The 25184-nt window shown below is 36.4% G+C and overlaps 4 protein-coding genes across 5 annotated transcripts; 1 reads left to right on the forward strand and 3 right to left on the reverse strand.

The window, feature by feature from the left end:
* Positions 1-9646: 9646 nt before the first annotated feature.
* LOC106345615 (cytochrome P450 76C4-like) lies at positions 9647-11925 on the reverse strand. The gene is made up of 3 exons (XM_013784792.3): positions 11438-11925; positions 10583-11105; positions 9647-10326 (listed from the first exon to the last, which is right to left on the reverse strand). Exons 1-3 carry the CDS (start codon positions 11827-11829, stop codon positions 9727-9729), a joined length of 1515 nt encoding a protein of 504 aa, XP_013640246.1. The 5' UTR covers positions 11830-11925; the 3' UTR covers positions 9647-9726.
* A 1326-nt stretch (positions 11926-13251) lies between these two features.
* On the reverse strand, positions 13252-15374 carry LOC106452897. 2 transcript variants are annotated; one of them, XM_022696079.2, is made up of 5 exons: positions 14582-15374; positions 14246-14463; positions 13954-14027; positions 13719-13889; positions 13252-13602 (listed from the first exon to the last, which is right to left on the reverse strand). In XM_022696079.2, the coding sequence occupies exons 2-5, from the start codon at positions 14264-14266 to the stop codon at positions 13593-13595; spliced, it is 276 nt and encodes a 91-aa protein (XP_022551800.1). In that variant the 5' UTR covers positions 14267-14463; positions 14582-15374; the 3' UTR covers positions 13252-13592. The 2 variants fall into 2 exon arrangements, with proteins under 2 accessions (XP_022551800.1, XP_013750541.1); XM_013895087.3 differs by having other exon boundaries at positions 13687-13889; positions 14582-15333.
* Positions 15375-17570: 2196 nt separating this feature from the next.
* LOC111213216 lies at positions 17571-18642 on the reverse strand. The gene is made up of 4 exons (XM_022714905.1): positions 18345-18642; positions 18176-18255; positions 18038-18103; positions 17571-17654 (listed from the first exon to the last, which is right to left on the reverse strand). The coding sequence occupies exons 1-4, from the start codon at positions 18640-18642 to the stop codon at positions 17571-17573; spliced, it is 528 nt and encodes a 175-aa protein (XP_022570626.1).
* Positions 18643-19890: 1248 nt separating this feature from the next.
* Positions 19891-24989, forward strand: LOC111213217 (cycloartenol synthase-like). Its single transcript, XM_013831486.3, has 19 exons — positions 19891-20321; positions 20395-20604; positions 20700-20888; positions 20975-21064; positions 21163-21357; positions 21445-21529; positions 21686-21852; positions 22127-22315; positions 22431-22544; positions 22861-22983; positions 23064-23186; positions 23271-23369; positions 23468-23524; positions 23685-23731; positions 23813-23956; positions 24067-24244; positions 24326-24406; positions 24515-24598; positions 24675-24989. The coding sequence occupies exons 2-19, from the start codon at positions 20407-20409 to the stop codon at positions 24792-24794; spliced, it is 2283 nt and encodes a 760-aa protein (XP_013686940.1). The 5' UTR covers positions 19891-20321; positions 20395-20406; the 3' UTR covers positions 24795-24989.
* Positions 24990-25184: the final 195 nt, after the last annotated feature.

Here is a 25184-nt window from a genome sequence, read left to right on the forward strand (position 1 = left end):
TCTTAGTAAATGAGCATTCATCTAGAGATAAAGTTTGTTTAGGATGGTGTCTAGGTCTAAGGTAGATAGATTGGTTGAAAGTTAACACCTTTAGATTGAAACTTGATCACCCAAGGTCAATTCCTCTAGCACATGAGTTTTCTTATCTCATAAGAAAGAAAAGTTTGTCTTTTATTGCATTTTAGTAGTATTCTAGTTCAAAAATCATCTCACCAATTAATAGCACTTAGATTAAACATGGTCTTGCATTCCCTTTGCTTTAGAATCACTCAGAACTGGTTTGAGATCCTTTATTCTACAACATTTGATTAGGAGCCTTGAAACTATGCTTCAACACTCGACATGCTAGAGCTCACTACAAGAAAACAGCGACATACTGAGGGAAAAAATTGTCGGTATGTCGTCGGAATAACGTTATTCCGACGACATACCGACGAAACAAGTCCTCGGAAATAACTCCTCGGAAATTCATTTTTCCTCGGAAATCCCTCGGAATTTTTCGACGGAATTCCGAGGAAACAAATTTCCGAGGAAATTCCGAGGACCACCTGTTCGTCGGAAAGCTCCTTGGAATATACCGAGGGAGAGCATCCTCGGGATATTTCGATGGATTTTCCGATGGTCCAATCCTCGGAAGTTCCGACGAAATGTTCCTCGGAATTTTTATCGGAAAATTCCGAGGAACAGGTCCCTCGGAATATTCCGAGAAACGGGGTCCCTCGGAATATTACGAGGAACATGTCCCTCAGTATATTCCGAGGAATGGGGTCCCTCGGTATATTCCGAGGAACATGTCCCTCGGTATATTCCGAGGGACCCCGTTCCTCGGAATTTAAAAAAAATTAATTTTTTTTTTAAAAAATAAAATTTTTGAAATTTAAATTCGAAAATATAAAATTAAAATTGAAATCATTAAAATTAAAATTAAAATTTAAATTTAAATTCGAAAATATTCAAAGTTTCACAAATAAAAATAAAACATTCCGAGTTTTTGGAAAAAAAAAAACTACGCGTCTGGCACGTCCGGGAACACCTCGTTCGGGTACATCCTCTGCATCATCTCCATCATTTGCTGGTTCAGTCTCCTATGTGCCTCATAGCCCGCCTGTTGAGCCGCCATCTGGGTCTCCAACAAAGATATGCGATCATCCTTGTCCTTCAACTGAGCCGTAAGTACTTCTGGATCAACAAAGGGCGGTGGTGCAGAAGAAGGAGGAACCGATCTGGTGCGACGACCCAAACCGACCAAACGTCCCTTCTTCTTTGGAACCGACTGAAATAGAAAATAGCCAAATTTAAATCAAGAAATAAATGAATTAAAATTTTAAAAAAAAAGAACTTACGGATTCAACGATTTCGTTGATTCGAAACCGGGACAAGTTGGTCGAAGCCGTCGAAGCGTCATCATCGGTTTGAAGCTGAGACACTTCGTCCTGCACCTGAGTTTGGACCAGGGTGACCACTTCCCGCACAAGACCGTCATCAATCTGGCCGGTCTTCTTGTTGGTATATGCCCTCTTCATTAGGGCGAGATCATCAACCGGCTCGCCATCATTTTCTTCCGCCTTGAAAAAAACATAAATTAAAGAAACATTAGAAATTAGAAGAAATGCACAAAAAAAATAAAATTTAAAAATTTAAATAATTGAAGAAAAAATGAATGAACTTACCATGCGATCTCCCAGAAAGGCAATAGATTGAGCACCCAAGTTATGCTTGAAGACGCCCTTCCCTTTACGGTCGCTCCTGCGGTTGGTGGAGTTGGTGGAAGAAGTTTCTTTCGTCTCTTCCTTATCCCAATGCGCACACAACTCCGTCCAGATTGTGTTGTTTATCGACTTTGAGACCTTTTAATAAAAAAAAGAAAATAGTTAAATAAATAAAAAAATCGTTTAATAAATTTAAAAAATTGTTTAATAAATTTAAAACAAACCTTGTTGATTTCTCACTTCTTCTTACACTCGTGGATCTGCTTCCCATAGTTGTCCATAACTTTATGGACGAAGTGGTGATAGATAAAGAGCGTCTCATCGGAATTCCTGTTGAACTCTTGCTGAAAAAAAAATACAATTAGTAGAAAAATTATATTAAAGATTAAAAATATAAGTTAAAATTAGAATACTTACCGCAAACTGACGAAACCACAGATGCTGCTTGTCGGTAGGGAAGTGAGTGAAAGTCGGATGTCCCCTGTCGAGGGCCGAGTACATCATACGGTTGATCCATGCGCTGATCCCGTTCCCGGATCGGTTGAACCTAATAAAAAGAACAAACAGTTAATAATGAATCAAATTGTAAAGAAAAAAATATGTTTAATTACCATGTTTGACCCCGTCCATGTGGATACGGAGTGAGATAGGAAAGATGGTCACGAATGGGCTGTCGAACCAACTCCGCAACACTCATCACTCCCGGAGGACCCGAAGGAGCAGGAGCGGGTACAGTAGCGGGAGCGAGAGGAGCAGGAGCGGGTGCAGCAGAGGGAGATGTATGGTAGAAGCTGTGGGGCGAAGGGGAATCCTGAAAATGACTGGAATCCCGAGACTGGCTTCCCGTACCACCACGACCACGACGCTGTCGAGGCCGGGTCTGATCATCATGAGACCTGTAAATTAAAAAAAATATATTTAATAAATATAGAAATATATAAGTTAATATTTTTTTTTAAAATCCCAAATAATAGTTTTTAATCACAAAAAAGTTTTGTAGATATTAAAAATGTTTAATAAATATAAAAATTTATATAATATAAATATATATTTTTTTTTAAAAAACAAAAAAAAAATCTCAAATAATAGTTTTTAATCACAAAAAAAGTTTTATAGATATTAAAAATGTTTAATAAATACATAAAAATAGTTCTAATAAACAAAAAATAGTTTTAATAAATAAAAAATAGTTTAATCATTACAAAAAATAGTTTTAATAATATTAAAAATGTTTAACAAATATATATATATATATATATATATATATTTTTTTTTTTAAATCCCAAATAATAGTTTTTAATCACAAAAAAGTTTTATAGATATTAAAAATATTTAATAAATATAGAAATTTAGATAATATAAATACATATATTTTTTTTTAAAAAAAAATCCCAAATAATAGTTTTTTATCACAAAAAAATTTTATACATATTAAAAATGTTTAATAAATATATAAAAATAGTTCTAATAAACAAAAAATAGTTTTAATAAATAAAAAATAGTTTAATAATTACAAAAATAGTTTTAATAATATTAAAAATGTTTATTAAATATAGAAATTTGTAAAATATATATATATATATTTTTTAAATCCCAAATAATAGTTTTTAATCACAAAAAAAGTTTTATAGATATTAAAAATGTTTTGTAAAATCCAAAAAATTGAATTTATATACAAAAAACGTTTTGTAAAATCCAAAAAATCAAATTTATATACAAAAATCGTTTTGTAAAATACAAAAATCGAATTTATACACAAAAATCAAATTTATATACAAAAATCGATTTTATAAATACAAAAAAATAAAAAAAATATAAAAAAATTCTAAATCAATGCAACAAAAAAAATTATTCAACCAAATCACAGTTCTAATTCTATTATACAACCAAATCACAATCCTAACCAATCACCCTAACAAAAATCAATCAAACCTACACAAAAACCTAACAAATAGAACCTAAGAGAGTGGGGTAGGGTCCTTACATGATTTGTGTAAGAGAAGGGGGAGATCGCCGGAGATATCATCGGAATTCAGGGGGAAATCGCCGGAGAGGAGAGAGGAGCCGCACAGAGGAAGAAGAGAGAAATGGGGAAGAAGAAGCGGCTCGTGGTTATAAAACCTAGGTCCGACGGATACTATCCGTCGGAATTCTGTCGGAATTCTAATTTCAATTTTCGCAAACTATTTGCCCGATTAAATGAAAATATTCCGAGGAAATTCCGACGGATACTAAAATATCCGTCGGAATTCCGTCGGAATATTCCGAGGAAATACCGAGTAACTAGTGTTTGGGGTTTCAAAACATCAATTTTTTTGCCGTATTTCATTTCTTATACAATTGTAATGTATACCATTGAGGATTCTTTGTATAGATGATCATAAACCATGAAATAACAAATTTCAAAACGAATTGAAAGTATTCCCTTTACCGTTCATTAAAATGTATAAGTGTTTCTCTTATGATGTGGGGATTTCGTTCATACAATCGGAAAAGTGTTTATTATAGGGTAAGGAACAAATTTTTGACTTCATAATCAGTCTAAGACACTTAATAAGGGTTATATAAGTGTTATTCAAACCGCAAAACGTTGTTTTCGGTTTATAAACCCTATTTCCTCAGAATTTCCTCGGAATATTCTGAGGGAATTCCGAGGAAACCATTATCTTCCTCGGAATTCCGTCGGAATATTCCGAGGAAATATCGAGGAAATAGTGTTTGGGATTTCAAAACATCAATTTTTTTTTGCCGTATTTCATTTCTTATACAATTGTAATGCATACCATTGAGGATTCTTTGTATAGATGATCATAAACCATGAAATAACAAATTTCAAAACGAATTGAAAGTATTCCCTTTACCGTTCATTAAAATGTATAAGTGTTTCTCTTATGTTGTGGGGATTTCGTTCATACAATCGGAAAAATGTTTATTATAGGGTAAGGAACAAATTTTTGACTTCATAATCAGTCTAAGACACTTAATAAGGGTTATATAAGTGTTATTCAAACCGCAAAACGTTGTTTTCGGTTTAAAAACCCTATTTCCTTGGAATTTCCTCGGAATATTCTGAGGGAATTCCGAGGAAACCATTATCTTCCTCGGAATTCCGTCGGAATATCTATTAAAAAAAAAGTCGATGCTAGTCTGTTTCCGAGTCATCATCACCAGATGAATCTGAATCTGGATCTTGGTGAAACTCTCCAATCATTGGTTCATCCTCTACGTGAACGACGGCTTCCTCTCCGAAGTCGGTTAAATCGACTACAAGGCCAACTCCAGCTGAATCTTCTGCTGCACTTAAGTTGCCGGATGTGCTTGGTTGTAGTGGGTCTTCCAGCTCAGAACTTCCCTGAACTCGGCCTCTCGGGTTGAGTCTTGTAACAGTAACCCATGGATCATCTCTGTTCCTTACCCGGGGGTACTTGATATAACAAACCTGTAATATTTAAAAAAATATTAGTAAAATTATAAATTAATACACATGATGATGAATCATTCTAAATAATTAACATTTAATTACCTGATCGGTCTGAGAAACAAGAATGAAAGGATCATAATATTGCAGCTTTCGCCTCGAATTTACTGATGTAACACCAAATGCATTTGTTCTCACACCTCGATCTAGAGTGTTGTCGTGCCAATCACAATAGAAAACAGTACAACGCAATCCAACCATACCCAAATACTTGATTTCCAAAATCTCACGTATGTGTCCGTAGTATACATCATCTCCTGATGCAGAACAAACGCCAGCATCATAAGTCGTACTCGAACGTCTCCTCTTCTGAGTTGTGAATGCATATCCTCGAGTACAAAATCTTGGATATGACTTCACAACAAATTTTGGTCCAACAACCATCTCGCGTATCCAATCGTCAAATGTTTCACCTCTGGCCAAACCAGCAGACACCTATATTAATAGCACATATATATGTTATATCAATAAATGTGAATTAGTATAAATATGTGATAAATGATATTTTAATTTGTTTAAAGCACTCACATAAGTAAACATCCATCCAGAAAATTCTCTCTGCTTCATTTCTTCTAGCTCGTCCTCTGTGGCGTATCTATATTCGAACCGCTTTTCTGCCATGAAAATCCTGTACATATGATGACAATAATGTAATTAATTAAGATTTAAATTTCAACTTGTTAAAATAAAAATTTGTAAGCTAATTTATTTACCTCTCATATTGAAGAACATCTTCGCAGTTGGTGAGCAAATATGTTTGCAAATTACTGCGCTCCTGCTCAGTAAGTCGACGGTCCTTTGGTTTTCCGCTAAGTCGTCTAACGTCTGTGAAAATGTCTGGAACCGTAACATGATATGTTGCCCGTTCGCCTCTATCATCATGCCGAGCAGAAACTGCGAAGATGTTCTTCAATATGAGAGGTAAATAAATTAGCTTACAAATTACTGCGCTCCTGCTCAGTAAGTCGATGGTCCTTTGGTTTTCCGCTAAGTCGTCCAACGTCTGTGAAAATGTCTGGAACCGTAACATGATATGTTGCCCGTTCGCCTCTATCATCATGCCGAGCAGGTCTTCTGTTTTTGGTCTGAACTTCTGCTGGAAAGTAGTACTCGGCAAAGTTTGAAGTTTCTTCATTGATCATCTGTGCGACTATAGAACCTTCCACCCTACTTAAAATTTTCACCATCTTCTTCAAATGGAACATATACCGCTCATACAGATACATCCATCTATACTACACAGGACCACCAAGTTCCAATTCTCTTGCCAGGTGAATAACAAGATGCTCCATAACATCAAAAAATGAGGGAAGAAATATCTTCTCAAGGTTGCACTGAATCACGGCTATGTTAGTCTTCAAATTTTCAATACCTTCAAGAGTCACAGATCTCGTGCATAAATCGCGGAATAAATCACTTATCCCTGCAATTGCTTCATGAACATTTCATGGTAATAATTCCTTGAAGGCAAATGGAAGGAGGCGCTGCATCATTACATGGCAATCGTGGCTTTTCAAGCCAGTAAACTTTCCTTCCTTTCTGTCGATACAGTTACGCAAATTTGATGCGTAACCGTCTGGAAATTCCACATCGTTTGAAATCCAATCAAAGAACGCATCTTTTCCCTCTGCATCAAGTCGGTATATGGGAAAAGGAGCCCTATCATTCTCATCAACATGAAGTTCTGAACGAGCACATATATCGACTAAATCCAGTCTTGACTTCAAATTATCCTTTGTTTTACCTTGAACATTAAGGATCGTGTTCATGAGATTGTCAAAAAATTTCTTCTCAATATGCATGACATCTAAATTATGCCTTAGCAGATGATCCTCCCAGTATGGCAGATCACAGAAAATATTTTTTTGTGCCAGTTATGTAGGTTTCCAACAGCATCTACCGGAAAACGCTCATGTCCACCGACGTCTGGCGTCATTTCTGCACCAAAATCTCTTAGTTGTATCTTCAAATCTTTCCCACAAATCTTTCCGGAGGTGGACTGTCAAACACCCTCTTGTTCTTCGTAAACAAATTCCTACTCCTACGATATGGATGATCAGGTGGTAGGAATCTCCTGTGACAGTCAAACCAACACGTTTTCCTTTCGTGTTTTAGCTGGAAAGCATCAGTGTTATCTTGACAATATGGACATGATAGCCTTCCATGCGTTGTCCATCCAGATAACATACCATATGCTGGAAAATCACTTATTGTCCACATTAGTACTGCCCGCATTTGAAAGTTTTCTTTACACGAAACATCGTATGTTTCAGCACCTTGAGCCCATAGTTGTTGCAACTCATATATTAGTGGCTGAAGAAACACATCAAGTGATCTCTTAGGATGCTCTGGTCCGGGAACGAGAATCGAGAGAAACAAAAACTCTCGTCACAAACACAAGTTTGGGGGTAGGTTGTATGGTGTAAGAATGACGGGCCATAGAGAATACTGTCTTCCACTCTTGCCAAACAGGCTGAAACCATCAGTACATAATCCAAGGTAGACATTTCTTCTCTCATACGCAAAGTCGGGATACTTTGATTGGAAATGCTTCCACGCTTTTGCATCTGAAGGATGTCTGATCTCACCATCTGTTGAGTGCTCCGCATGCCATCTCATTGGTTGCGCTGTGCGTTCAGACAGATACAACCTCTGCAACCTTTTCGTCTAAGGCAAATACCACATCCTTTTATATGGCACTGGAACTCTTCCACTCGTATCTTTATAACGAGGTTTTCCACAAAATTTGCATGTAACCCGCTGTTCATCCGCCCTCCAATAAATCATGCAGTTGTCGCTGCATACATCTATTACCTGATACGATAAACCAAGACCAGCTACTAGTTTCTGAACCTCGTAGTATGAACCAGGAGCTACATTATCCTCGGGTAGAATACCTTTTACAAAATCAGCAATCGCATCCACACAGTCTTCAGCCAAATTATAATCTGTTTTAATGCCCATCAATCTTGTAGCAGATGATAAAGCTGAATGACCATCTCTGCAACCTTCGTACAATGGTTGCTTTCCAGCATCCAACATATCATAAAATCTCCTAGCTTGTGCATTGGGTAAATCTTCCCCTCTAAAATGATCATTTACCATCTGCTCAGTACCTACACCATAATCTACATCTGTTCTAATTGGTTCTTCTAATCTAACCGCTGGCTGAGGTTCGCTAGTACTACCATGTTCATAATCAGTTTCCCATGATGATACCAAATTTTGTAACTTCGTGTAAACTCACTCAAATAGAGATGAGTCCAAACATCCCACTCTTTAATAACCTTTTATTTTTACAATTAGAGCAATGACATCTTAACATACCTGTTTTTGCTTCCGGTTGTCGGTGAACTAACCCCATGAATTCGGTTATACCTCGTTGGTATTCTTCCGTAAGCAATCTCGTGTTCGGATCCAAATGAGGTCGATCGATCCAAGAACAAAAATAATTTGAAGAAGACATGTTTTTTATGAATCAAATTCGTATGTAAAAAGAGTAAGAGGGAGGATGAAGATATGAAGAGGAAGAGGGGTGCTTGTATTTATAGTTGAAATCCTACCGACAGCCCAAGGAAATTCCGAAGGAATTCCGACGCCAACGGCTAGTTCGTCAGAATTTCCTCGGAATTTTAAAAATTCCCCAACGACTCTCTAACGGCTAAAATATATCCTCGGAATTCATCGGTTTTTTCCGAGGAATACGTTTTTCCTCGGTATTCCATAAGAATACTCCGACGGATTAGTATTTCCTTGGAATTCCCTCGGTATATTCCGAGGAAACCAAATTTTGTGTTTCAAGGAAATTCCTCGGGATATTCCGAAGATTTCATTTTCCGTCGGAATGTCCGTCAGAATACCGCTGTTTTCTTGTAGTGGCTTTGGAACAGACTGTAAGGAGTTGATCGCTATGATTAAGGAGCCTCATGTTTGGCTAAGCTTTGCAACAGAATTGGAAAGGATAGAGACTTTGCAGTATGCTTCCCAGATTTCAAGATCACTTATATTCCACGATCGTAAAATCAGACTTCTGACTCTTTACCTAAGACTGCAAGGTTTTTCTATAGAAAGCTTTATTTTATTGGTTGTTCTATTCCGGTCTCGTTACCCAGACTACCTCAAGTTAGTGTAATAGAATAGCAGTTCGTTGTAAAAAAAAAAAAACATACACAAATGTGTAAAGCATAATCGGTCGCTTTGACGAAAAGCCAAGTGATGGTTTGAGCTTGTCTATGGGTTTACATTGGCCTACAGATATAACTAAGTCCCAATATCATTATGGATGCCTAAGATTCTTCAAACCTTAGCCACCTTATCATAAGATCCTTGTGAGAAGAAATCTTATAAATTACAATTGAGAAAAGAGCGTTTGAAAAATGAGATGAATTTTGCTTGTATTCTAATAATCAGGTCGATAGTTGTATGGTTTGTAATATTCATTCATTCATAAGATAAATAATATAATATGAAAAAAATAAACTTCAAATTTTCAATACATCAACATTACTAACCAAGAAAAAAGCATTACAAATGTTTTAACTAGTGACGATTTTTTATAACAGGAACAACATGTAACGGGTTGGCCTTGTGCAAGGTAATACCAAAGGTTTCATCCATGTCGACTGTGTTTGGAAGCTTCCAGTCAAAGGAATAAAGAAGAGAAACGAGCATAAGGGATACCATCTTCACAGCCAAAGGCAATCCTGGACAAATTCTTCTTCCGGCCCCAAACGGTGTTAACTCATAGTCTCTACCTTTCACATCAATTTCTTCCCCCAAAAACCTGTCTGGCTCGAACCGGGTCGGATTCTCCCACACGTTCGGGTCTCGTCCTATTGCCCATACGTTCACCAAAACCTGAGCATCTTCAGGGACAAGGTATCCAAAGACCTCTACGTCCGTTTCCGCTTTCCGTGGGAGGAGAAGAGGAACAGCTGGGTGCAAACGCAAAGTTTCTTTCACAACCGCTTGTATATATGGCAATTCTGAGATATCAGGCTCTTGAACGAACCCGTTTTGGCCTATGATACGTTGGATCTCGGACTGAGCTTTCACCATTGTTTTAGGGTTAGTAAGTAACTCTGCCATTGCCCATTCTACGGTATTAGAGCTTGTGTCTGTGCCTGCTATAAACATATCCTGATATACAATCAAATATGAGTGAGCTCGACATTTCATACCTATATAAAAACAAATTATGCATTTCCAACTTAATATATAGGTCTAATAATGTCTTTTATTTAATTATATCATCACATTTTTGACATATCCATCTATGGTTTGTTGAAATACTAAGATTACTGAAAAAAAACTAAGATTAATGATTTTTTTATTTCAGACATTGATTTCATTATCCTATAAAGGCACTGATTATGTGCAATACAGTTGGACTTACCAAGAGAAGGTGTTCAATATCATTATTGTCGAGTTCGGCTTCATCCCCTACGGTGAGATCAAGAAGCGCATCCAAAAAATCTCTGTTGGAAGCATCTTTTGGATCATTCCGCAACGATTTTTCCGCAGTTTTAATATCGATGAACCCTCGAAAAACCTTAAACAACCTCTCTGTACAGAACTTCATCCTCTTGCTATTACCTTGCAGATCAAGAAACCCAAGAAGCGGGAAGAAGTTAGCAAGGTCTGGACTCCCAGCAGCTTCCATGCCTCCAATAACTGAGTCATGAAATCCATTTGAAATTTCCGAGCCGTAGCTACAGAGATCAACCGAGAATATAATGTTCGATATGATATTAAGAGTTGTGATGAAAGATGCACGAGAAATGTCAACAGCTTCTTCTCTCTCGCTGCTTTCATCCATGAAGCTCATAAGCTCTTGCACCTTTTTCATCCGCAAAGCTTTAGTGGCTTCAATACGCTGTGGCGAGAACATGTGAGTAGCCGACAGCTTTCTCAACAGTCTGAAACAAAACATTACAATAGTTGATTACTGTCTTAGAGGTCTTTGTTGCATTTAATTTTTATGCTTGCATATTAACAAATTATCAACTTGACAGAAAATAATAATAAATTATCAGGTTAATTATTATGCTTACAAGATTTCCGTATGAACTTTGGAGATTACAGTAAAAGTAATCACGAATGGCAAAAAAAAAACATTTTCTTTTCCGTATGCCTTTGCAAAAACAAACGCAAATATATGCCTTTGATCGAAACAATCCAAATTTTAGTAGCAAAACTCGAGAGAAAATAAACAAAACCCCATAGAAAAAGAATCGACAGTAGATTATACCTCCAACGGGCCGTCGACGGATGAATCCATGCAACGGAAATGTTTTGGTGATTAATGGATCGTATTGAGTTAGGAGAGGTACGGCTAGACAAGGTTTGATCGTGTGTTTTTAGAACCTCTCTTGCAGCTTCTGGTGAAGTTACTATCACTGTGTTTAAACGTCCAAACTTTAGATGCATGATTGGTCCATATGTTCTGGAGAGGTCCGCGAATGAACGGTGTGGGAGTTTACCAACTTGGTGAATGTTACCTATGATCGGTAACCGTGGAGGTCCAGGAGGCAGCATGGCGGATCGGGAAGAGCTCTGTCGAAATCTTACGGAGGTAAAAATAAAGAAAAATGATAGGATAAAGCAAAATGGCAAGAACAAGTTTTCTGAGACAATTTCCATCGTTGCTTTCTCAGTTGATAGGGATTGCAAAACGTTGTCTAAATATATTATATTTCTAGTTTCTACTATTGGTAGGTTGACCAACGACAATGGTATTATATCTTATGAAGTTGGTAATATATTTATAAACTTTTTTGAATCAACTATTTATGTATAAATTAAAAAATAAGTTACAAAATTAAATTTTAATTTAAAATCTATTAATTATTTTTTTTGTAAAAAGATCTGCATTAATTTTATTTTTTATTTTATTTTTATTGATTGAAATATGGTTAGAGATAATGAAATTTTAGAAAATATATAAAACTAAATGTTTTTAATATGTGTGTGCAAATATAAAAGACACTTTAAATGAAGGATGAAGTATTAAATTATGTGTGGCATTTGGCCATTGGTTATTGGTTGCACGTTACATTTGCAATTATTTATTACATCAGTTAATTCATTTGTAAAACCATGCATATCTCGGGCTAATTAAGACCAAATCACAAAGAATCCAATGAAGTTTATTTTACATTTATGTTTACTTTCTATTTCCTCTGTTTCTCAACATACAGACTTAAAAAATAGCAGAAATATATGTAAATTGTTATTAATTATATTTTTTTGGGCAATAATATTTGAGATAAATAAAATTATTTATAGAAGCAATGCAGTTGCAATTAATTTTCAGGTGAAACTAAGTATAATTTGCATTGAAATCATAAAGTGATATTTTTTATGTTACAAAAAAAACTAAAATGACACTTATTATGAAACAGAGAGATCAATATTTTACTGGATCGTAAATTGACAGATAGTATTTTTTTTTCTATTATTATAGTTTTATGCTAAGTTGACTTTATCTGCGAAGGTTTTCAACATAATTGGTTGCGGGAAATTACAATATGGAAAACATAGCTTGATGCTTATTAGATGACTTATGAAGTTCCATAACCAAGTTATGAAAATAAAGTTTTGGAAAAAAGTTTACTATGCATTATATAAGAACATCTTCCATCCCTGAGTTCTAGCATAGTGTCCGCGTAGAAAATAACAACTAAAATAGTTGGTAACTAAATCGTCAGAAAAATTGAAACGTTTTATTCGTTTTTAGTTTTTACCGACAAATTAAAAAGTACTTCTATTGGTTGGCTGAAGTCTAAAACCCATCAGTGGTAGGTCCCGAATACTAATGGTATCCGGCACGTGCACGCACTAAAAAACCTTCTAGATTGGCCCATGACTATACAGTATACACCGTCATTTGTCACACACAAAAAAAATGTATCATACCCGGACATGTTAGAGCATGTCCATTGGTAAAAGACTATTAAGGGTTCTAATGATTAATTTAGTAGTTAATTTTGTGATTTGAAAAGTTAAAAACCTTTGTTAGTCTAATTAAATTTCTCTTTTGGACCCTCCAATGGAAGAATCTCATTGAAGTTCTTAAAAAAATTTTTTGTTGAAATGGTTTGTTGCAATGGTAAGAGACACAATATTTTGGTGAAATGATTTGTTGCAAGTGAAACGCAATATTTTGGAAAACTTTTGAGACACACAATACACTCGTTTTTTAGTAGTTGCAGTGGTCATAGATGATGAGCAGCAGTCTGAAGACGAGGAAGCTGGAGACATAGGTCTCTTCTTCTTTTCCTGTGCCTTCTTCCTCATATAAGTCCTCCAGTAATTCTTTATCTCATTATCGGTTCGTCATCTTACCACGTTTGAGACCAGGATGTAAGTAGTTAACCCACCTTAACCTGCAACTCTTCCCTGTTCTATTCAAACCTGCAGCCAAAACCATATCATATCTTTTAATGGAAGGTCCTTTCCAAAGACCAACCATTTTTTACCAAAACAAAAACCCTATACCTAGTCTTATGTTTCTCCCTCCACCTTCAAACCTGACACTTTCGCTACAAAATCCCATCGTCGATCTCCAAACATGTGGACAAAAAATGTCTTTCACTCTCTTGGTCTGATGACGGTGCCACATTTGGACTTGCAAAGTGATCATCAGGAAAAGTATCCTTGAAGTTGCCACGTTTGGACTTGCAAAGTGCAGTCCTATGTGCCTTGCAATGGATCAAAAAAGCATGAGTTTCATCACAAAGATGTTAGAAAGAGACAAGGACATACGCGACAATGACAACATCATCTCCATAGAGAGAGGTCCTCTGGTAGGCAGCACTGTCCCAAGCCAAGCAAGCAGCCTTGATACGTTGTCACAATATTAAAAAAAAAAGCTTTAACCTTTCTAAGATATCAATCAAAAATGGAGAAAATAAAAAGCACATCAACAAAATCCAATTCTCAAATTTGATCTCAAAAACAACAATTGTCAGCTCAGACGAAGCATGCAAAATGATATAATTAGCTATTAAAAATCAAAATAAAAAACCGGAGCTTCTAGCTCAGGTGGTATAGGAACCTCGGCTGGGGTGCCCGCCATCTCGACTTTGAACCCCGGCCACTGCGGTATTCAAATACGGGCCGCAGCGTTTCAGGAGCCAACGCGTGGAGAGCCGTTTGGCCGCCCACGCGGCTAGTCCAAGTGCCCGACTGCTAATCCGTGGACCCCTGCCCTGTCGCGCCTACGGGCCGATAGTCTAACACGGGGAACCCTGGGTCGGTGTCACGTAGGGAGACCTGGGTTATCAAAAAAAAAAAAAAAAAAAAAAAATCCAAAGTTCATTACAAGAGATCCAGATCGAGAATAATACAGGATCCCGTAGGCCTAGAGATCGAGAGAGAGATGAAAGCTTACAGAGAGAGAGCCTTTGAAACTGTGTGAGGAAGAAGGACGGAGATGTTCAAGAAGAACTCGTTGTCTCTCGATTCCTTTCTCCATTTTTTTTTGCAGATTTCTGGGAACGAAAGTAGAGTTGTTGGGTTTGATCAATTTATAAGGAAGATTAAATTGGGGAACTTCATGGATACTTCAAGGATACTTTTCCGGCAACGATGATTTCTTCGAAGGATTTGGAGGAGGATGAAGAGAGAGACGGGCCTTTTGTCTTTTATGAGTAGCCAATACGAAAACGCCACGTAGGGGTTTTTAACAATTCTAAGACCATCTCCATCGGTAAGAACCTCTCATAGATGCTTATCTTTATTTTAATTATAAGTTTTCAAAATTTTGAAAATTAAATTTTTTTTAGAGCTGTAACGTTTTATCATGTCCAATGGTACAAAACTCCTCATGGGTCCTTAAGAAAGATTAGTGTTTTAGTGGTAGAACATTTTCTTAAGATGTACAAGAACAAGAATAATTTAAGTTTGGAATGAATTACAAAGAGAAAAATAGAAGAATACGAGAGATATGTATGTGTATATGTGGCATTGTAATGATATTGTTTTGAAATCTCTCGTGGTTTTGTCTCAAAAACAAAGACAACAACAAAAGAAGAAACGAAAAACTCAACAAAAGAAAAACAAAGACAACACCACTAGTTCTTTTATCTATCCATACCTTCTGCAGATTCAATACAATTCCTTAACTTTCTCAGAAAATAAAACTGACAAATTTTGATTTTTGATTACAGAGAAAAAGAGCGAATGAAGTAGACGAACCTTGGTGCCTTGATCGAAAGAGTTAACCCTGCAGAGGCAAGTGTAACGTCTCTTTTCTAGAGATTTTCAGGGAAACCACCAAGGATTCTCTCAAGGCAAGTGTTACTGTCTCTTTTCTTAGATTGCAGATTCCCAAATTTGAATAAACCTAAATTTCCAAATCAGAACATCAAAATCTTTAAATTGAGATAATACTTACGAAATCATACATGATGAAGAAAAGAAAATTAAGGTTTGGAACCTATGGGGAAGAATTGATTTACCAGAAAATACCAAAGAGAGAAAGAGAGGGCAAAGAGAGAAAGAGGAGAGAGAGAGACACACAAGAACCAATAAAAGGTGGACACGTTAGGGGTTTTTACCAATCCTAAAAACTGTATTTTAGGAACCGGTTGCTACCACTTTTTTCCTTTTTGATTTATTTTTTGAATTTTTTTTCAGAGAACCCTTGCTTAACAACCTCTGACGGAGGTGCTCTAAAAGGTCTTTGCTTAACACCGGTTCTCTGTTTTTTTATTCATTTTTGATTTATTTTTTTTTGTTTTTTATTAAGAACCCTTGCTAAACTCACCAATGGAGGTGGTCTTATACTCTAGCCAAAGATTTTTTTCGAATAGAAGGCGTTAATAATCAATTATAACAGATCCAAAACATTGTGCCAAAAAAAAAACAGATCCATAACGATCTGTAAATCCGATAGTGTAAAATAGTGGCTATGCTGGTAAGTTTGTATTCACAACGATTAAGAATTAAGAAGTGTTTTGCGCTTCTTTTATAACAGACTAGATCGTTTTGCCGCGCTACACACGGCTAGTCTATTAAACAAATTTCCAATCATTTTATTTATATGTATTTTATATTGTATAATAAAATTTTAGTTAAAATCCAGAAGAAATGGAATGCTAAATTAATTAGAAAAGATAATGATTGAAAAAGCACTGTAGTTAATGCATGTAAAAGTTTCATATGTAATACTAATAATGAACAATTTTTTTACAAAATATAGTTTTTCTAATTTTCTTTTACAAAAACCCTCATTTTATTTTTGATATAAATAATTTACATAATAATAATTGTAATATTTTCATCTGTAGTTTTATATTTTCTATCTTCAAAATGTTGGTAGAAAATAATCACTCTCAAAATCTGAAAAGTTAAGTATAGACAATGAACTGACTTTTATTTAAATTTAAAATTCTATTATATAAATTTAAGATTGTATATATTTATTTTTGATATAAATAACTTACATAATAATTTTTATTATCGCCATCAATGTTTTGAAAACCAAACCGAACATTGATTTGCCATTACAGTTAGGTCAATGGTTGCACCGGTCAAACTGGGTTGTAAATTTAATTTAATCTTAAATTAAATATATATATATATATAATTATTTTTATAAGACATTTTAAAATTGTTAGAAGCTAAAATGATATGCAAATAAAAAGAACACTTCAAAAATAATATTAAAATATAATGGAAACCTAATTTATTCAAATAGATATTAAAATAATATAGGTTTCTAATGAAAGTTTTTTTTTCTAATTTGCAATTTTAACTTGAATTTGAAAAAAAAAATCAGAGTTTAATATCAAACTGGACCAGTTCTCAAACCGAACTTGTTGGTTTTTATCACCATTCTTAATCCAACCAGCCGGTCCGGTTCTTAGAATACTTGATTATAAAGAAAAGATAGTCACCGTATCAGTTGTTAGTTTGCAACTCCACTGCTTCACCACACCATTTCTCAATCACTGAAACTGATCTATATAAATCTCTATTTTATTCTTAAAAAATCATAATTAATTAAGAGAAAGAACTTATGGTGTCTCCTCCTTTTCAAATGCTGTCCACTATTATTACATTTCTGGTAAAATTAAGAGAATTTTATCTATGATGGAGATATGCTAGAAAGAAAATGACACTGTTCATCAGGCTATCATAGTAGTTTTCACTACTCTCCACAACAATAATCATAGTGGCTTTCTAAGTAATTTATATGTTCGTTCAAAAGGAACTATGAATGTCATTTACAAAAAAAAATTGATACAGAAGGCAGGAGAGAACGTGTATCTGTACATGAATCTCTCTGTATAAGCTTTCTTTGAACTCTGTTCAAGAATATAATCAACCATTCGAGTATACATACTATCCGTAGCTATGGTTCTTCTGAGAAACATTTAGAGAACCACATGTACTTCAATTTCACGATCAAAGCAAAGACTCCAAAGCATGGTACGTGCATCAACCCAACAGCGGCATACCTGCAACATCAATTAAAAAATTTGTTATAATCGATATAAGTTAGGGGAGATGAGTTTGAGTAACGTTAACATAAAGGGGCGTATGATGATGACAAATCCAAGAAAGGGTATGGCCACCTGGACAAATAGATGCCACATTTGTTATACTTAATCTATTTACAGAATCATGTAAAGTAAGGATAGAACCATGAGTGTTACTAGAAGGAGACACAAGCATGAACAATCTATTGGAGTATAACGAATACACCGGTCCATAACACAAAGTATGAAATCCTAAACAATGGGAACCACTGCGTAAACAAAGAAATCATCATCAATGTCATCAACACTATAACCATCATCATGTTATTATGTTTGAGTAAGGAAAGGATACATATACTAACCAAAGAGTTCAAGAATGTTTCACCGAGGAGGAAAACAGCGTTGACTGAATGCTTTATTACAATGAACTGTCGTAAAAAAATGCTTGGTTAGAGTTAAGCATATCAGAGACAAATGACAAAATGTGTGTTAAAACTTACAAAATCTAGATTGAATTCTTTGGAAGTGAGAAAAGGGTAGATGATGAACCAAAACACACCATCTGTAAGCAATACAGCTCCTGCACAAGTCTACAAACCCCAAAAACACATGTTCAGAGAGACAGAGAGAAACCTAACACCGAGTAACTTAAACACATTTGACACTTACTTGAAAAAGAATCTGAAGAATGTAACCCAATGTAGAAGCGAGTAGACCTATTGTATCTCTCATGTCCGTTAGAAGCTTTAAACACATTCGGGTTTTCGGCATGAATGAGAGGTCTATACGACCCCTGCTCTTCATGAATGAGAGCGGTTTCGGCTTTTGATTTCATCAAAAGGGCAGATGAAATAATCGGAGAAGAGGTAGGGGACTTGCAGTTTGGTTTCACAGTCGCGGAGGAGGTGGCGGTCTTTTTGTTGATCTTGCGGTCGCCGGGGACGTTAGGGTTGCCTTTAGGTTCCATTGGAAGCAATATGTAAGTGAAATTTTGTGTGAGTTTTATCAATCGTACTTGAAAGAAAATCTAAGAGAAGGAGTTTTATAGGAGGAGGAATGGTGAGGAAGATGAAAAGAATCCATTGAATGAGATGGAAAAATGATTGATTAGGGGAGTAATGGTGAAGTAATTGGATGAAACCGATATGCAGAGACGATAATCGAAGAAGAGGAAGAGGCGACGGAAGCCAAATTCGGAGATCGAGAGAATATCAGGAGTACGCCTTACATCTCATAATAGGCCGAGATAAATTAAAGATCAGGCCCAAAAATATCAAAATTCGGAGCCCAATTGCCGAACACAACAGACGGATTACGTGGCAAAATAACTACTTCCCATTGGCTAATTATAAAATCCGACGTGGACAGGTTCAGGGGCTCTCATATCCCCCTTTTAATAGTGTTAGATGCTATTATTTAGTTATGGATGTAAATGTTAAATTTAGTGTAAAATTCATTAGCTGAAGATCATTTTGAAAAAAAAGAAAAAAAAGTTTTGGGAGAAAAGTTGATAAGGTCAACCAAGTGTTGGTAGCCTAGTGACAATTTCTTGGGGTTTGGTGTGTACTCACATCAGTCATGAGTTCGATTTTTTCTGGGAACTAAATTATCATCACTTGGCCAGTATGGACTTGTGCTTCGGTCCAAGTGGTTTACATGGTGGATCGTAACAGATGATCGGTTCATCCCCTGACATTAATCGAAAGGTATTCCAAACTCGGATCAGGCAGTGTTGTAGCCAGTCCACTCTGTAGCGCGTTCCTCCCGAGCTCGGCCGGATCAGCCGATAGGATTTATCAAAAAAAAAAAAGTTGATAAGGTCTCTTTTGGTGAAACAATAGTTGATAAGTTCATAATTGAAGAAGAATAAATAAAATGATTCAAGATTTGAGGATCCATTAAAAAATTGAGTTAGTGGTTGGATCCGTAATTTTTACAACTTTTTAGGATCCATTAAAATAAATCAAACTATAAATACTTGACTAACCAAAAGTTTAAGGTTTATAGTTTAGAGAAACCGAGAAAGTAGAAAGAAAACGGAGATTAACTGTGGATTATTTGTGGAAGTTCTCTTAGTCCAGCGGTTTGACTAAGTGTTCGTTAATGTTTATACACCAGGAGATCTGGATTCGATTCCTGGAAAAGTGCAATTACGTGAATTAATAGAAGAACGGTTTACAAGAGATTTAGCGATTAGTTTTGTACTGTTTCATTATATATAAATTATTTGTGAAGAAAGCACGGAGAAAAGATGTAGTCTAATTGGTTTGTTTGACCGCATACGTATAGGTGCGGTGGCGGGTTCGAATTTTAAAGAGTATTCGGCTATTTTTCCCTTTTTTTCCTTTAATGAACGTAAACTGAAAGGACGAATGTCCTCGTCTTCATCGTCGAATAGAAACCCTAAACATTCGGATCTTAGCCGTTTTTCTTAAGATATCACTTATCGATAGTAGATTTCGAACTTACCCAAGATTATAAATTAAGAAAACGTTGATCTTTTGTACGAAATCTGATTTTCTGGGAGAGTACGCCACGGTTCCTTACCGATTTGCGTTTAAACGCCGAGTAAACGTTCAAATCGCTCTTCCACTTCCGCCTTACACTCCACTGCTTGTTTCTTTCTTCACCTCTCTCCATTTTCGGGTTAGTGTATTTGTTAAAGCTTTAACTCGAGGTTCCAAATTCTCTCTAATTCTTGTTTCTTGTTCTTGTGTAGTGCAACGAGATAATGTGGAAGCTGAAGATCGGCGACGGAGACAGTCCATGGCTGAGGACGACCAATAATCACGTCGGAAGGCAGACTTGGGAGTTCAACCCGCTCCTCGGGACCCCTGAGGAGCTCGCCGCCATCGAGGAAGCAAGAAACTCCTTCACACAAAATCGATTCTCCAACAAACACAGCTCTGATCTTCTCATGCGCCTTCAGGTTTATATATTCTTTTAATATTTTTTATCTGCATCTACAGCTCATAAGATTCTTTAATATTATAATATGCTGAAAACTTTTATCTCTCTCTGTAGTTTTCAGGAGAAAACTTGATTAGCTCAGTTTTACCACAAGTCAAACTCGAAGATATTGATGATGATGTTACTGACAAGATTGTGGAAAACTCGTTGAAGAGGGGTTTAGATTTCTTTTCAACGTTACAGGCCCACGATGGCCACTGGCCTGGAGATTACGCTGGCCCTATGTTCCTTCTCCCTGGACTCGTAACCCTTTCTGACTTTTTTCATTTCAATCAATCATTTTGATGAGATACAACAAAACTCTAATTTTCCTTAACATGCTGTTCCAGATCATTACACTCTCCATAACTGGAGCACTGAATACAGTCTTGTCTGAACAACATAAACATGAAATGTGCCGTTATCTCTATAATCACCAGGCAAGGCATCTCTCCTAGCTACTTTTATTGGAATTTTCCTTTTCTTTTCTATCTTCTTTAGACACATAATATGCCCATCCACATATTGTATGTTTCAGAATGAAGACGGAGGTTGGGGTCTACATATTGAGGGCCACAGCACCATGTTTATGTCTGTCTTGAACTATGTTACTTTGAGGTTGCTTGGACAAGGACCTGACGCTGGAGATGGTGCTATGGAGAAAGGCCGAGACTGGATACTCAATCATGGTGGTGCTACCCATATCACTTCCTGGGGAAAACTGTGGCTATCAGTAAGAGAACCTTCACCTCTATCAGAGTTATATCCTATGAATGTTTCTGTTACTTGATTCATCTTTATTATTTCTTTTGAATAAAAGGTGCTTGGAGCTTTTGAATGGTCTGGAAATAACCCACTACCACCTGAGATATGGCTTCTTCCCTATTTCCTCCCAATCCATCCAGGTACTCATGACTATTTCATATGGTCTCGACTTGAGAACACCATCCAGTGTGTTAACTGTGTGTGCATTTAGAAATTTGAATATTGTTCTCTTTTCATACGGCTTGTTTTTAGTCTGTACGTATATAGATATAGTGAGAATTTTCTTCATGCTACAGGAAGGATGTGGTGTCACTGTCGGATGGTCTATCTGCCCATGTCATACTTGTATGGCAAGCGGTTTGTTGGTCCCATTACGTCCACTGTTTTGGCACTGAGAAAGGAGCTTTTCAGTGTGCCGTATGAGGACATCGACTGGAACCAAGCACGCACCCTTTGTGCTAAGGTTTGTAGAATTGATGGAAATTTGTAACTTTTCTACCGCTAAGCTAATCCCATATATAAAAGAAAGTAACTTGCTTTTTGTAAAGACCTGAAGCATCTTCATTTTGCAATGACATCCGTTACTGGTATAATACACAATATGAGTAAATATGATTCTTGATCTCATCAAATATAAAACTCACAATGTGGGTCCTTTACACATATATCTTTGTTTCCTCAGGTGCTCAGTCGTTACTTTTATTTTATTTACTCTGACAACTGCTTTTATATTGAAGGAGGATTTATACTACCCACACCCACTTGTGCAAGATATTCTTTGGGCATCACTTCACAAAGTTGTTGAGCCTGTTCTAAGCCGATGGCCCGGTACAATTTTGAGAGAAAAGGCTTTAAGAACCACACTGGAACATATTCATTACGAAGATGAGAATACAAGGTACCTCTGCATAGGACCCGTGAATAAGGTATGCAAATCAAAACTTCCATGTTTGAGATGATTAACCATTGTTATAATTCTCTTTTAAATGCTTTTGACTTCTGTACTTATTTCATCAATGTTGTTTTCTGCTGTTTTAATAGGTACTAAATATGCTTTGCTGCTGGGTAGAGGACCCAAACTCAGAGGCTTTCAAGTTGCACCTACCAAGAATCCATGACTATCTCTGGTTAGCTGAAGATGGAATGAAGATGCAGGTATCGCATATTTATATATATGATCACGCTAGGTTGATTATATGGACGGTAGTGAACTGCCGATTCAGTATCAATAGTACGCCTCCTAAATCATTCACTCAACAGTACACAATGTCTAAAATTTATATAGTATTCAGAATCATATTACTATATGAAGGTGGGGCTTTTTTTTCCTAGTGCTTGGTTGATATAATCATTCTGGAATCATAAGAAAGAAATAAACACCCTTGGGAGCATATACATCTCTTGTAGAACATGTTACTAGCAATAAACATTGAACTTGTCTTCCGTACTCTAATGAAGCAGCTATTGACAGGGTTATAATGGAAGCCAGCTATGGGATGCGGGTTTTGCTGTTCAAGCTATTCTGGCAACCAACTTTGTCGAAGAATATGGGCCCGTTTTGAAAAAAGCACATTCTTTTGTCAAGAATTCCCAGGTTTGCGAGCGATAGGCAGTTAATGAAAGATTAGCATGCTGTTCTGTACGTTCTCATTCGTGTTTCTTCTCGTGGAACAGGTGTTAGAGGATTGCCCTGGAGATCTGAGTTACTGGTATCGCCACATTTCTAAAGGGGCTTGGCCTTTCTCAACTGCAGATCACGGATGGCCTATCTCTGACTGCACCGCAGAGGGTCTTAAGGTAACTATAATAATGTGAAACAGAGTAACCTTTCACGATTTCTTTCCTAGTGTTGCTAATGAGTCTGTTGTTTTCTCTCGGCAGGCTACTCTTTTGCTATCCAAAGTTTCCAAGGAGATTGTTGGTGAGCCACTAGATACGAACCGGCTATATGATGCTGTTAACGTTCTCATTTCTTTACAGGTTGAATCTTGTTTCCGATATACTTTTTAGTGCTAGTTTTAGTGTATTTGATCAGTCAAAGGTCTACTTACCCCAAAGAAAACCATTTTCCTTGTCAGAATGCAGATGGAGGCGTCGCAACATATGAGCTCACAAGGTCATACCCTTGGTTGGAGGTAACGCCTCTGTACCTAATATAGATCAGTAACAGTCTGAAGCTTGATAACATATACTTTTTTTTGTTGTATCTGTGAGACTAAGTAGTCCTTAATAACCCCCCCCCCCTTTTGCTTGAGTTCTTCCTTAGTGACAAGTTTTGCTTATATATCTTGGCAGCTAATCAACCCTTCAGAAACCTTTGGCGATATCGTTATCGACTATCCGTAAGACCCTAGCATCTTCCATTTAATGGATATTTTTTATGTTTTAGAAATTTTCCTTGAGTCGCTATAATGGTTGTGTAGTTACGTGGAATGTACGTCAGCTGCTATCCAAGCTTTGGTAGCATTCCGAAAGCTTTATCCGGGTCATCGGAAGAAGGATGTAGATGAATGCATTGAGAAAGCGGTCAAGTTCATTGAATCTAGTCAAGCAAGAGATGGCTCATGGTTTGTCTCTCTAGTCACGATAAAAAAAAAACTATTTGCGGAGTTACATGTCTTGTTTTCGTTCTTATATTATTGGTGTATCTTGGTTTCTGTCTCGTAACCTGTGATAGGTATGGATCATGGGCTGTTTGCTTCACGTATGGTGCATGGTTTGGAGTGAAAGGGCTTGAAGCTGTTGGAAAAACATTGAAAAACTCTCCAGCTGTTGCGAAAGCTTGTGAATTTCTGTTGTCGAAACAACTTCCGTCAGGGGGATGGGGAGAAAGCTATCTTTCATGTCAAGACAAGGTTAGTAATTGCTTTGATGTTCATTAAACTATACCTACGGCTACTTGATCAACTGGTCTGTGTCTTTTTTCTTGCGAGTAGGTATATACAGGCATTAAAGGCAACAAGTCTCATGTTGTGAATACATCATGGGCTTTGCTCGCACTCATTGGTGCTGGCCAGGTGAGTGAATTACTTTAAAAAAACTTTAAACTTTGGCATTCTTTTTCTATGCCTTTCCATTAATGTCTCTTTTTTTTTTTTTTTTTTTTTGTGTGTGTGCTTAATTAGGCTGAGGTAGATCAAGAACCACTACACAGGGCAGCAAGATACTTGATAATTGCTCAATTGGAGGAAGGTGATTTCCCACAACAGGTAACTAGTTGCAGCATTAACTACTACTCTTGGGTGAATAATGGATGATTAATCTCTTGGTTTTGTTGTCTGTCAGGAAATAATGGGAGTATTCAATAGGAACTGCATGATAACATACGCTGCTTACCGAAACATCTTTCCGATATGGGCGTTGGGGGAGTACCGTAGCAAGGTGATACTACAACAAGTAGAATGAGAGTAGTAGTTATTTCTCTTAGGGGAGGAACTCTGCTAGCTTAAATTCTTACTTTGCTCTCGGGGTAGAATGAACCCAGTTATTGTGTGTAATTTGACTCCAAATCTTGGTTAGGTTAATGTCTATTGGTGAAAATAATTTGCATCTATGATTTGACTAAGAGTTCAATGTTCTATTTTGTAAATTCTCAAGAAATCACTTGCAATATGGATTCTTAAAAGTGGCCATCATAAAAAGAAAGAAACATAACAAAAGGCGAACTACCCACCAAGAGGCCAAGACTATTCTTACTCTTACTAAATATCATGTATTAGCAGCCTAATGTTGTATAATAGTTTTTTTCAAGGTTTTAGGAAAATGAATCACTCCATAAAAGTTCGACTAAAGAAT

The sequence above is a fragment of the Brassica napus genome, chromosome C7, assembly GCF_020379485.1.
Source record: "Brassica napus cultivar Da-Ae chromosome C7, Da-Ae, whole genome shotgun sequence".
Classification (NCBI taxonomy): Eukaryota; Viridiplantae; Streptophyta; class Magnoliopsida; order Brassicales; family Brassicaceae; genus Brassica; species Brassica napus.